This window comes from Scomber japonicus, chromosome 9, assembly GCF_027409825.1.
Source record: "Scomber japonicus isolate fScoJap1 chromosome 9, fScoJap1.pri, whole genome shotgun sequence".
Lineage (NCBI taxonomy): Eukaryota > Metazoa > Chordata > Actinopteri > Scombriformes > Scombridae > Scomber > Scomber japonicus.
Genome location: NC_070586.1, coordinates 28624341 through 28636948, shown reverse-complemented (window position 1 = coordinate 28636948; position 12608 = coordinate 28624341). Strand labels below are relative to the sequence as shown.

General features: G+C 40.7%; 1 protein-coding gene across 5 annotated transcripts in view; it reads right to left on the bottom strand.

Annotated features, from left to right (window-relative positions):
• gapvd1 (GTPase activating protein and VPS9 domains 1) overlaps nucleotides 1-12608 on the bottom strand; it is a 33892-nt gene that overhangs the window by 15864 nt on the left and 5420 nt on the right. For 2 of the 5 annotated variants that reach the window (XM_053325994.1, XM_053325996.1), the window contains exons 2-13: nucleotides 10019-10237; nucleotides 9083-9350; nucleotides 8409-8981; nucleotides 8233-8316; nucleotides 8005-8139; nucleotides 6922-7114; nucleotides 6239-6319; nucleotides 4662-4819; nucleotides 4174-4303; nucleotides 3812-3937; nucleotides 3493-3666; nucleotides 157-294 (exon numbers count right to left, since the gene is read on the bottom strand). In XM_053325994.1, the coding sequence (XP_053181969.1) occupies nucleotides 157-294; nucleotides 3493-3666; nucleotides 3812-3937; nucleotides 4174-4303; nucleotides 4662-4819; nucleotides 6239-6319; nucleotides 6922-7114; nucleotides 8005-8139; nucleotides 8233-8316; nucleotides 8409-8981; nucleotides 9083-9350; nucleotides 10019-10203 (2245 nt within the window). In that variant the 5' untranslated portion in view covers nucleotides 10204-10237. The remainder of the gene's footprint in view (nucleotides 1-156; nucleotides 295-3492; nucleotides 3667-3811; nucleotides 3938-4173; nucleotides 4304-4661; nucleotides 4820-6238; nucleotides 6320-6921; nucleotides 7115-8004; nucleotides 8140-8232; nucleotides 8317-8408; nucleotides 8982-9082; nucleotides 9351-10018; nucleotides 10238-12608) is intronic. The other 3 variants (XM_053325995.1, XM_053325997.1, XM_053325998.1) reach the window with 3 other exon arrangements.

Here is a 12608-nt window from a genome sequence, read left to right as displayed (position 1 = left end):
TGAACAAACAAAATATGCATGCAGACACACACACACACACATGTTTAAGCCTGTCGTGGAGATGAAGTGCAAGAATCAAGACAATAACCAAAAAAAAAAAGAAAAAAAAAACTGTCAAAAGGAGTCTACAACAGCAGGACAAGCCTAGCACCACACCTGAGTCGCTGGGCAGGACCTCCACACTCCAGGCCTCGCTTGTGGTCTCCGAGATCGTGGAGCCATAGGGGTCGAGCAGCACTGAGCCCGAGCCAGGAAGACACAGCAGGCTGCCGAGCATGTTCTCCGCAGCTGCCCCTGACAACAGAAAGAGACAGAGACAAAGAGTTAACCTCTTTCCCCAGCATGAAACTGCTTTTTGTTTTGTCTGAAAAAGTGTTGGACCCGCAAAAAGTCACCTCTGTTGTCGCAAAGTCATCTTGAGGGCACCTTTTGGTTCCTTTATCAAGTCTCTATTTGTTGTTAAGGCACTAGTGTTGATTCATTTTCTGTAATTAGTAGTAATAAATTATTCAGATATTAGGTATGAGCAATGTGTGAACTTGAGAATGCCACTACAGAAAGTATACCTTCTTTGACACCTTGAATTTTTTTTTTTTTTTTTTTTTTTTTTTTTAATTACATTAAATTAAACTATTTAGTCTGTAAAATGATCACATCTGGGATTTTACGGTGATATTTTCCTAGCAAATCCACACTTGAGAAGCAGGAATCCATCTGCATTGTTTCTTGATGAATGGCATAAAAGATTAACTGATTATCAGAATGATTAAAATAATTTATTTTTAATCAATTAATCACCTAATTGACTAATCATTTCACTATACCTATTGCATTAATTTTATGGTTTATATCTAAATTAGAAATGAACTGGCTCATCAGTTGTAAGCCTTTGTTTCTGACTTCTAAACAACATTGTGAAATGGCCTGAGATAAGCAAAACTAACTAAATAAAGCCTAACTGACTACAGAGATGGTGAGCTTTACATACAGAGACACAGACAGAGTTGGAGGTCACATGCATTTCATGCTGGGACCCACAGGCACATATACCACTGTGCCAAAGGTCAGAGGTTAATGGTAATATCTCACCCTGCCCTGGCCTCCGGGACCATGACTTTGAGCTTTTGATTAAGCCTAGCATTACTCACAACCAAATTACCGCTTCGCCCATGCTCCCACTAAGTCCTCAGCACAGTATCCCTCCATCTCCATTTGGGAAGCGGCGGCTTAACAAGGCGGAAGAATGCGGAGGAGTGGGAGAAGAGCTAGCAGGTGTGAGTGGGAGTCAGTGGCCAAGGCTCAAGACCAAGAAGTCGACCTGTGGTAGCCGCACCCCCTGGTACGTCATGCTTCCACTTCATGGCACACGCACGCCATGAGCACACAGGCATGCCAGCGCCCGGGCAACAGTGTGCACTGATGTTGGCGGGGGCAGGGCTCTCATTGGCGGTGGGAGAGTTCTATCCCGCTGTCCGTGTTTACAGTCTTCAAGGTAGGGGCGCAGAGTACTTGTCTTTCAGGTGGATGATTAAATAAGTGGCACAACAAGAAGTGAAACAATTAGAATTTCTGCCTCATTATCATGGTAATCTTATCAGTGGGATAATGAGGTATTAATGGATATTTAATGTGCATCTCATAACCCAATCCCTTGGAGAAAACACATAAGGAAATCGCTGTAAATTCACTTAATGATGGAAAAGTCCCCCAACGCCATATTCCGAAGAATGAAAAATGGTGGATGCAAATGAGAAGGAACCAAGGTCAATAAGACTGCAGGGACTGAGTGAATGTCAGAGAGAGAGAGAGAGAGAGAGAGAGGGAGAGAGAGAGAGTGAGTAGGAGAGAGATGGGCAGGGGGGCGGGTTGTGTAGAAAAATACTGAGGCAGAGCAGACAGGAAGATGGAGGTCTGAATAACATGAGGACTCAAATATTGTGTCTGTAGCTAGTTTCACATTAAATGACTGCTCAAGTCATCACAGACAAACCTGTTTTCTTTACTTATAACTAACTTCTACAATCTATTAAATATCTTTATCTTCACTCTATTATATTTATGCATGTACTTACAGTATTCACTGCTATCACTGTGATAATGCAAGGTATCCTCATTTTACATATATTTTATGAAATGATATCCTATCCTGTCTCTAGCTTTCACATTCTCTATTTTATTATAATGCAACCACTACACTGGTAATGTTCTATCTATGGGGAAATAATTCATTGCTTATTCATATAAATCCTGCAGTCATTGAAAATGGCCATTTTTGCTTCATCTGGCAATTTGTAATCAAAATTCAAATTAATGTTACAAATATGACGAAGGTTATGTTTTCTAAAATGCCAAAATCTTTAAAACTCAGATGTAATACTCAAACTAAGCATTGTTAAGATTTGGTAGTGTAACATGCCATTAGAGATGCAACGATTAGTCAGATAATCAATTAATTAATCTATAGAAAATTAACCAGTAATTATTTTGATAACCAATTAAATGTTTTAAGATAATTTATTTATGACAAAATGCTGAAAAGACGAGGTTCCAGCTCAAATGTTTCTAACTAAACCATTTCTGCTTTAGTTCTTGTCTCTTAAATCAAATTCAAGCATTTTAAACCTTTTCAAGCACCTTTGTGTTCATTTATATTTTATTCATCACATTAAATCAGATGTTATTGTGCTATAAACAACCACAAATGGTGTTAAGTGAGAGCATTCAAAAGAAAGGAGATAAATTAAAAAGGAAAACACAACAAAGTTTCAAAATGTATACTGACCCAGGGATTTACAGTTCCAAGCACTTTATTCAAAATCCAAGCACTTTTCAAACCTTGAAAATACTACATTATAATTCAAGCATTTTCAAGGATTTCCAGCACCTTTACAAACCCTGTAAACTGAATATCTCTGGGCTGTGAACCTTGGTCAGGGGAAACAATATCTTAAAATTGACTTTTTTTTCTTCCAGACACTTTATAGAACAAAAGATTATTAGATTAATTATGAAAATAATCTCCAGATTATTCGATAATCAAAATAGTTGTTAGCTGCTGCCCTATGACACTCTATTTGCAAAACAACAACATTATATTGTTAACGCTTCCCTGAAATATTACTTTCAGCCCAATAAGGAAATTAAGATTGTAATGATTTGCAGCATTTAAAATAAGTGTAATGAACCTTATTTTTGATATTGTAGAAAACTACTCAGAGAAAACCCTTAACAATGGTCATAGCCATATTCTATTTTGTATTCATCTGGTGATTATCTTTGTATGCACTGAGCTGAAAACCTGCCCTTTGCTGCTATTTCACCCAAGTACCACAAGGTGATGACATTTCCCTAAATCTACTGATATGAACAGTCACAGAAGGTCTTCGAGAGCAGAGCATTCACCCCTCATCATAAAATATTACACTGTCAGTTTAGGCCATTCAATTAATTTACTGATGCAGAGAGTAAAAGGATTCATCACCCATGTCTCACCTGCTATTTCCTGCAGACGGTCTTCATCCATGTTGGGATCAAAATCGCTGCCGAGCACATCAGTACTCCAAGTTTCACTGACAGTCTCAGAGATGTCCCTATCGTCCGTCAGGCCCATCATGTCTCTGATCTCAAATTTGCGCAGTTTATCATCCAGGTTGTCCTGAGTGGTGGCTGAAGGAGGCAAACAGTATGTCAGAGTGGGCCAAGTCATTATGAGCATCTATTTGTTTATAAAAATGCTAAAAAAAACAGTATCTATTCCTTCAACTCTATACCTTTTTTTAAGCAACATTCACAAAAACAAACATGTATGTACCCTGTTCATGCTCCAAAAGCTGTAGAGCCTCCACCCCGTTGCTCCCTGAAGGTCCAGCTCCCAACTCAGAAACTGATTCTCCCTCCAGGTCCAGGGATGACACAGAGTTAGAACGATTAGATGGACCTGAACATAAAAAATAAAAATTTACACAAAATTGTAGGGCTGGCCAGTAATTATATCAGGATTGTTTTGGTCACTCAAAATCCAATCAACTGTGTCTATGACAGACCATATACAAGCAGTTAACATTGTTTACTTTATCACCTTGCTTATATATATTCTGATATTTAAAAAATACCCTGTAGTAATTAGTTATTTGTTAGTTTTTGACTTCATGTGTATTCAGATAGCAGACTGACCCTCTGAGATGCCCTCCAAGTTGTCACTGCAGAGGGAGAAGCGCAGAGTTTTGTCTGGTTTACCATGCAGCTTAGTGTCATCAGCATGGCCGTCCCCTTGGGCCCCATCAGCCATCTGCAGGTTCAAAACCTGCAAATGCAAGAGGCAGTGGAGAGTATTGAGCACAAACAAGTGTGTGCATGAAAAAAGTCCCTTATGTTTGGTTGCAAATTTCTTTTGACTTTGGTCATTCTAAACAGAGGCATTACATCATATAAAAAAGTCAAGGGCCAGTTAAATGTGGATGAGGGAGTGAGTCTAACAGGGTATAAAATGGTTTCTTACCATTTAAACATTATTGCAAGCACAGATAAAGCCCTACAAAAGGCATGACACCCACTCTCAAAGAATTCACACTCCCCTTCACTTGACAGGAAAAAATATGACATTGAATTTATTAGATCATCATCTCTCCTGCAAATGAGTACATTAATTCAAGTCACATTACCTCATTCTCTGACATCATCCCAGGGACATTCTGAGGACCAGATCCTAGTGAAATCACCAGCACCTCCTCTGGCATCAGCTCCTGCAGGGACTCTTGGGAGCTGGCCTCTGCCTCCCCCTCCTGGGCTATGTTGGTACGGCTGCGGCTGCGAGCAGCTGCTGGTTGGATGGAAGGGAATTAGTAGAGAAGCATTGTTATTTTCAGATTGTTGGACATTAAACAGCATTTTTCACTTGTGTTTTAACCCTCAAGTTTTTGTTAGATTTAGGCAATACATTATGGAATCAATGTGTCACTTTTTGAGCCAACAAATTGCATTTGTGAAAATAAACAGCTCTATCTTAAAGCCAGCAAACCAAGACTCATCTCGTATATGTCATACCAATGTGTTGTCTGTAACTGCAACTTAATGACTGGTTTGAATTCAATTTTAATTTACTTTCTTTTACAAGAAAATGTTTTATATACAGTCTCCATTTTTTTCTCCATGTAGCTACATTTATAACACTGGTATGACATTTATGATGCGTGCCTTTGCCTCACGGTTTTTAAATGTTAGACAGTAGTTAGTTAACAATGCAATGGCTGAGTCTTTAGTATAAATATGTTTTTTTAATCTGAAAATGTTATTCCTGTTCAACTGTGAACAGTTTGCTGTAAACAAATAAACACACACACACACACACACAACAGCGTATAGACAGCTTTGATTATGATGTCACTTTATGCACCAATTCCTCACTTGAAAATAGAAGAAACTACATATTTGTCACAGTATTTAAACAATGTGATTCTGCCAACACTAGTACACTAGTATAAAGAATTCATAACACTGTGCATGAAAACTTGTAACATTTCAACAATTCAAACTCCCAACCCAAAATAAGTTGAACTACACTGGACTACGTTAATCTGTGTATGTTACAATACCAACTGACATGCTTTCATAATGTTTCTGGGATTAAAATGGCCAGCCTGACATAGTGAAGCACTTAAATATCACATGACTTAAAGAACTTGACTAATCTAAAAAAACAGGCCTGATGTATTTCATCCCTGTTGGACTGGTTTGATTCTTTAGCTTCATCCACTGAACATAGTCAAAAACGTACAAAGAACAGCTGATTACAGGCACTATACTAGTTCACAGAGGTTCTTCAATATTGTCAGTGTACTTAGTTTGGCCTTTACTCCCTCTCTCAGAGATACTTGATGCTCTATGTGCTATCAAGAACACAACTGCTATTCCAGTACCTGGAAATGAATAGCCATACTCCGCTGAATGAGGAAGCAAAAAGGGAAAAACTTAGAAAAAAACGAAATGAGTGGGGGAAAAACATCTTAGCCCCTAACAAATGAGCCAAAGCACTGTGCAACGCAAAAAGCATGGTATGGTGAAAGCACAAGGAGGAGAGCACTAGCGCTAGGTATCAGTGGCGAGGCGGGGGGAGGTTACTGTGCCGCTCGGGAGCATGGGCAGGATGCTGGATGAGCGTTATCTAACACGCAGCTGGGTGAAACAATAGCAACACGGCTAACTTCTCTCCAGCTCTAACAACGACTGACAGGCTACCCACCAAAAGGGGTTACTAATGGAATGTGAGCAGACAGAGTGGTGGTTGTGGGGTCCCAGGATGTTATAGCTGCTAAGTGTTGTCCTGGTCATTCATTGGCAGCACAGGAGGAAAAGGAGAAGGACAAGGTAGGGAGGTTGGAGAAAAGAATACAGAGTACATCTCAAAATTCAAAAGTATTTCAAGTATCAAAGTCAAGACTGTGTAGTATAAAACGTCATATTTCAGAGAAGCAAGAACAAGTGGTTCATTTCTAATTAAGAGGGGAGTCACTGCAGCATCATTTGTCTTGAAAATGCTAATGAAGGTAGTCTATGCATCTTTTCCATCCATTCCAATTAAAATGAGTTCATTTATATTTGGTAATTTAATTGGTTGTCATTTCTGTAATTGAGCCTCAATCCAGGCCGTGCTAATTATCTTTATAACAAGCTGAGAAGAAGCTCATTAGCTTCCTATAAAACACAAGGCCTTTCACTAGCCATCACCGCTCAACTCAACTTGTTTATTTTGCTTCTCATTAAACAAAATATTACAGTTTCATCTTATAGTTTTTGTTTCGAATTGCGATACTCCTTTAAAGCAAAATGGCCTTCAGATCTTCACATCAAGAAATTACACGAGGTTGCATCATATTGGGCGCATCGATAAGCGAGTGACAGGAAGACAAGAGGATTAGGAGGTACCTATGGGGAGCCTGTTCTTCTTGTTGGCGGGAGTGGTGGCTGGGGAGAGCTGAGGGGTGTTGGATGGGGTGAGCTCCAGGCTGTTGCTCTTCACAGTTCGAGACTGGGGCACATTGGCCAGCAGGGTCTCCAGAGCCATGTGGTCCTCCTCCCGAAGGTGGTCTCCCGCCGTCACGCTTCGCACAAAGTCCAACTACACATGAAGAAGTAGAAGATTGTTGTTTTTTTTCCTTATGAATCACAATCAATCAGTCTTTGAAAGTCTACAGTTATTCTAAGGAAGGGCGTGAGATGTTTGTGACAAGTCTGCACATGTCAAGCTTGCACAGTATGTGAATCTAAATGGTTGCTTGTTTAAATTATGGGATTCGACACAGAACCACAAGTGAGGTTGAAAATCCACCAAAAATATACGAGTAAACCAAAAGGCTCTTGATCCACCTTATTTCCTGACATGATACACTAATACGCACACACTGAGGTCACACTAATAATTTCTGCTGTGTTTGCAACCGATTTGTCAGTAATTCAGACATGGATTATCTATTTTTACCTCTGTGGGTTGCCTCAACAAGTCACTTTCAAGAATAATGCTTGTCACACGCCTACTAAAGCTTTTGTATACTGCTGTTGTGACTCACTTGTGCCATTTCCTGTCTTAAATTGTGATTCACATAGTTTGTGACTGAATTGCTATTAAATGATTTAAAGTGAGAATAAGTTAGGTCTCAGTATACATGGCCACATATGCCTAACATAGAAAGACTGCAAAGACAAGACGTCACAAGTAAAAACTGCCAACATTCCTGACATAATATAATAAAACCCCTAGTTTCAACAAGAACTCAACAATCTGAGCTGTACCAAAAGGTTGTTAACTGCACAGCTTTGTATTACAGTACATAAACTCTGTATCTGAAAGTTCTTACAAAGGTTTCATGGTAATATGCACATTTATGCTCCAAAATCTTATCAGATCACCTAGTCTGTAGGGAGCACGTGTGATGCAGGCTTGTTCATTTTACTATCTGTTGTTCCAGGCTGGCAGGACATAATTTGGCTATCAGATGCAAAATAATTTACCAGTGCCAGCAGCTGATGATGCGTAATATAGACCGCAGTCCTGCTCAGGCCTTCTAGAAGATTCATTGAGGACATTGGTGGGGTCTCGACTGCTCTACCTCCAATCACCACGTCCAGAAAGGCAGCTACACAACTCTGGAGAAACAGAAAAGAGACGTTGTATGAAGAAGTTGTAAAAGGAATGCAGTTAGGGTGCAGTTAGGCACAGCATAGTACCAATGTACATACCTTATCAAATTTAGACAAGCAGCTTTTCCGCCTTGGGTCTGCATCATCGTCAGCCATGGCCAACTGCTGCAAAAGCTGCCCCACCTGTACAACAAACAATTATCCAATATCAATCCATAGCAGAATGAGTCCCACATCTATATATGTGTGAGCAGATTACTTCCTGTGCTGCTGACCTGCATTAGATTGAAGCGGGCCACTTCATTGATGGGGGCATCTGAGATGATACCATACTGCTCCGGGTTGACTATAGCTGGGCAGATGAAGCAGGTCAGCAGTAGGTCTGTGCACATGGTGCGCACCTCACCCACTTCAAGACGCTCCACACAGGACAATGTCTTGTACATTTGGGACACAATCCAACGCAGGCTGTGGGGAAAGCAGTAGGTGTTCTGCTTCAAGTAACCAATAAACTTATTGACCAGAGCAACCAGCTTGGCTTCATTGGCCTCCACCGCTGCCTGCACCCGTTGTTTGTAACCCTCGGAGCCCTTCTCTCCAAAGCGCTCCTGCTGGGCCGGAGTAAGGCGCTCTGTCACCTTGGCTGGGTCTGTCTCCAGGTGGTCTTCATCTTCCACCAGCAGCTGCATAATGGGTTCGTGGAGGGTGGCAGTGAGGAAGAGTTTGGCTGAGTACAGGCCCTCAGAGAAGAGCTTGAAAAGGATGCTGAAGGCACAGGTTCCCCTTCGCAACAGACGGCGAGGGTTGTCATTCTCCTTCAGCTCAAACTCTACCAGGTACCGCAACACCTGGAAGATACACAAGAAGAGGTGAGACGACAACATTTCATCTCACTGAGGAGCTAAATTGTTTTTCTAATGTGTAACACTAGAGGGAGGTAGGACCTCACCTGTAGCAAGTAGCTCTCATCCTCCTGCATGATGCAGTTGCCATACAGTGAGGTGAAGACTGTATAGATGACCCCCTGGGTATGCTCCTGGTTCAGCCTCTCTCCTGCCACCAGGCATGACGCCACCAGTCTGGGGTTCTCCCTCAACCGGGCCACGAACTCACCGTAGATTGTCTCCTGGAAGCCCAGAGTCTTGTAGCCATCAACAAACTGTGTGTCTTCCAGCATTTTGGCATGTTGGCAGCATTCAGCTGGAGAGGCTTCCGCACTGTAGATTTTTAAAAAAAAGCCATGTTCTGATTGACATATATCCACTTTTACAAAAGCAAGTACATGCATTAGATCAAATGCTCATGATTAAAGGGTTGCTCTGGCTTTGTAGTTTCCCTTTCAGAACAACTGATCTGAACTGTTGTGGCCAAGCAAGTCCAAGAACACCACAAAGAATCAAACTTGTTTTTTAAATATTTGCATTTACCATTATTTTACTTTCAACAACAAATATCACTTACTCATTCGATATCATGCTTTTTGTTGATATAAGCACCACAAGAAACAACAACTCATAGGCATGTATAACAGGAAATATTAAGTTTCATACTACCTCTAAAGCCACAAACTGTTGTAACTACTATTACATTTCAAAATTACAATTTCTATTACAATATTATCACATTTCAATCTCGATGCAAATTAAACAAACATGTTAATTGCATGTTAATTAATGAGCTACAGAGTTGCTGGCATTCATATTATTAGACTTTGGAGGGAGCCAAGCTAGCCATTCCTACCTGCTCCTACTCTGAATAGTAAGACAACTACTGTAGGTCCTGGCTACAGCTCTGTAACACACAGGCATCCATCTTCTCACCTCACTCTTGGAAAGAAAGCAAGCCAGTTTATTTCCTGAAAGGTTAAACTATTCCTAGATCTGACCTGGTGAGGATGAGACGATCAAGGTTGATCCTCTGCTGCTTGGCGATCCAGGCGGCCCGATAGAGCCTCTCAGCTGTCTTCAGCACATCGCTGTTGAGCCTCTGGATCAGCTGCTTCTCCGACGCCACGTACAGTCGCTCCTGCTTCAGGTGGTGGGCCAGAGTGTGGATGTCTGGCTTCACCATCTTCACCAGCTCTCACAGGCAGAGGGGTAAATAACTAGGGAACAAAAAAAAGACAAGAATAGTCAGTCATGGCTGGAATACAGAACATAATTGTGCAATTGAGGTGAATATGAGGAACAGAGACTGAACAAAGCCTCATATTACCTTTCATCATATATTAAATAAACATCAGTGGGGGTAAAAAAAACAGGAATAAACAGTATAGCATGACATATAGCATGAAATAATGAAAGGGCAGGCCATCCCAGCAGTAGGATGGTAAACTGAACGTTGCCATTTGACATGAGTATCCCAACTATAAATGTATCATAGACAAATGTGACAAATGATCAAAGACTAGAAAAAGAGTTTGTATTTGTTCAATGAATTAGTAATGATGGTAATGACACTGGGCTCCTTCATACCTATATCATTTGTTCTGGACTTTCAGACTTTTTGTTTGTTCTGAACCAAAATTACAGGCGTGAAACCTCCACCGGATCACAGTTCAGACCAAACAGCCAGGCCTCCTTCCAACAAAAACAGGTAGGCTCGGTCCGCATTAAACCGAACCGCGGTTGGGTTCGTTCCTGTGATCCCTCTGTGCAAACATTTTTTTGGATGGCTCAGACTTATGGATCAATTACAGGAAGCTCTCAGAACCAGAAATAGAAAAAAATGAGCTGCAGAAGTACATTTTTGGTTCATATTTTCAGAGAGGATTAGAAAGAGGATATGAGAGGACAGGACAGCAATGCCAACTGAGGATAAAGAAACTGTAGTATATATGGCCTAGCATAATAATATAATATAGTGACTATGATTCATTTTTCTCTGTTAATTCAAACAATGATAGAAAGCAACACGCCAACGTCAGACACACACCCCCGTCTACAATCCAATCAACGTCGAGTACTGGGAGGCACAGCTCATGTAGGTGATGACGACAAGACTTCATGCATGTCATGTCAAGTTCTTCAGTGCACTCACATGACTGCAATGTGGAACCAAAAATAACTGGATCAAATGTTATGTAATAAAAACATAAACCTCGGTTCTGACTTTCAGGTGTCACATCAGGCAGGCTCTCACTCAGAGGGATGTTCACATCAGCGGTTTCCAAGGATGCAAGAGAGGCAGATTCACATTTGTTTTGACAACAGAGCCACACAGACGCTCTTAAACCAAAATTGTCATCACTTTCTGATCGAAGCAGATTGCGATGTTAAACACTCCTTGTCTGTTTAATAGGCACTGTTCTGGTTTTGAAGCCAGCTGTGCCAGAGGGGAACACCAATTTTACATCTAAGTTATGCATTATGTATAGGACCATTTAGCTGGGTCAGAGTTGATGATGACATCATCTCAGCTTGGGCCTTGAGACTACAAATTTATAATAAAAGCCATTTGCTCTGTTGAAACAACAAGTAATCAGCAGATGTTGGTCGGACAAATCAAGACATCTGAAGAAGGCTTTGCCTCTGAGAAACTGTGATGAACATTTATCTGACATCTATGGACTAAACAATGAATCAAGGAAGTAATAAAGGTTAATCCATAGTTAAAATTATTAGTATTACTTCTATTACAAATTGGGGGCATGGGGTTTGAAAAGAGGTTCTGATTAAAAGGAACTATTGGTGTATTATGGGAAGTGTAGCATCCAGCAATTCTGGCTATTTAACCAGAGCAGAGACTAAAAGTCTGAATATTTGAGCCTATGCTCATTTTTGTGATTGCAGAGTCCCCAAACTTTATGGAAGTGAATAATGAAATTGCTGAAGTTCCTGTTTAAGCATCAAAACACTGAGCCGGGATGCTTTTTCTGTAAGCACTTTCATCAAAAAGGAGAAAACTGCAGTTTTCACTATGTCTCTGTTGCACTGGCACAGGGCTTTTGACTGTGCAGTATGTCTAGTACCGTACAGAAACCCCAATCAACCAACTACTGCAGAGTAAAAAGCAACACTTTCAATTTCCTTGTTTTTTTGCAAATCTTTTCTTTTCATTTTCAATATTTGTGTAATGCTGCATTTTAAAGTAAAAGAAGCAGGAAGTGGCTCCCTTTTCTGTAAATGTCTGGCTGAACACTAGCACACACATGATGTGAGCGTCATGCAAGGGAAGTGATCATTTGCATTTAGTGTGCTTCACATACTGGCTGGATGACAACAGCAAAAGCATGCTTTTTCAGCTACATCGCAGAATATGCAAATCACTCTCTCCTGTTCCAGACAGACACAGCCAAGACATACAAACCAAGCTGAGTGCATGAAATTTGAATGATTTCTTGGTGAATCCTTTGCACAAAAGCCTCTTTGTGGCTGGTTGCTAACATAGCAAACACAGATTTAACTGCAGAATTAGGGCCCTGGGAGGAGAATGAGACCAGACTGGTGAAAACTGCCACAGAGCGGGAATGACTG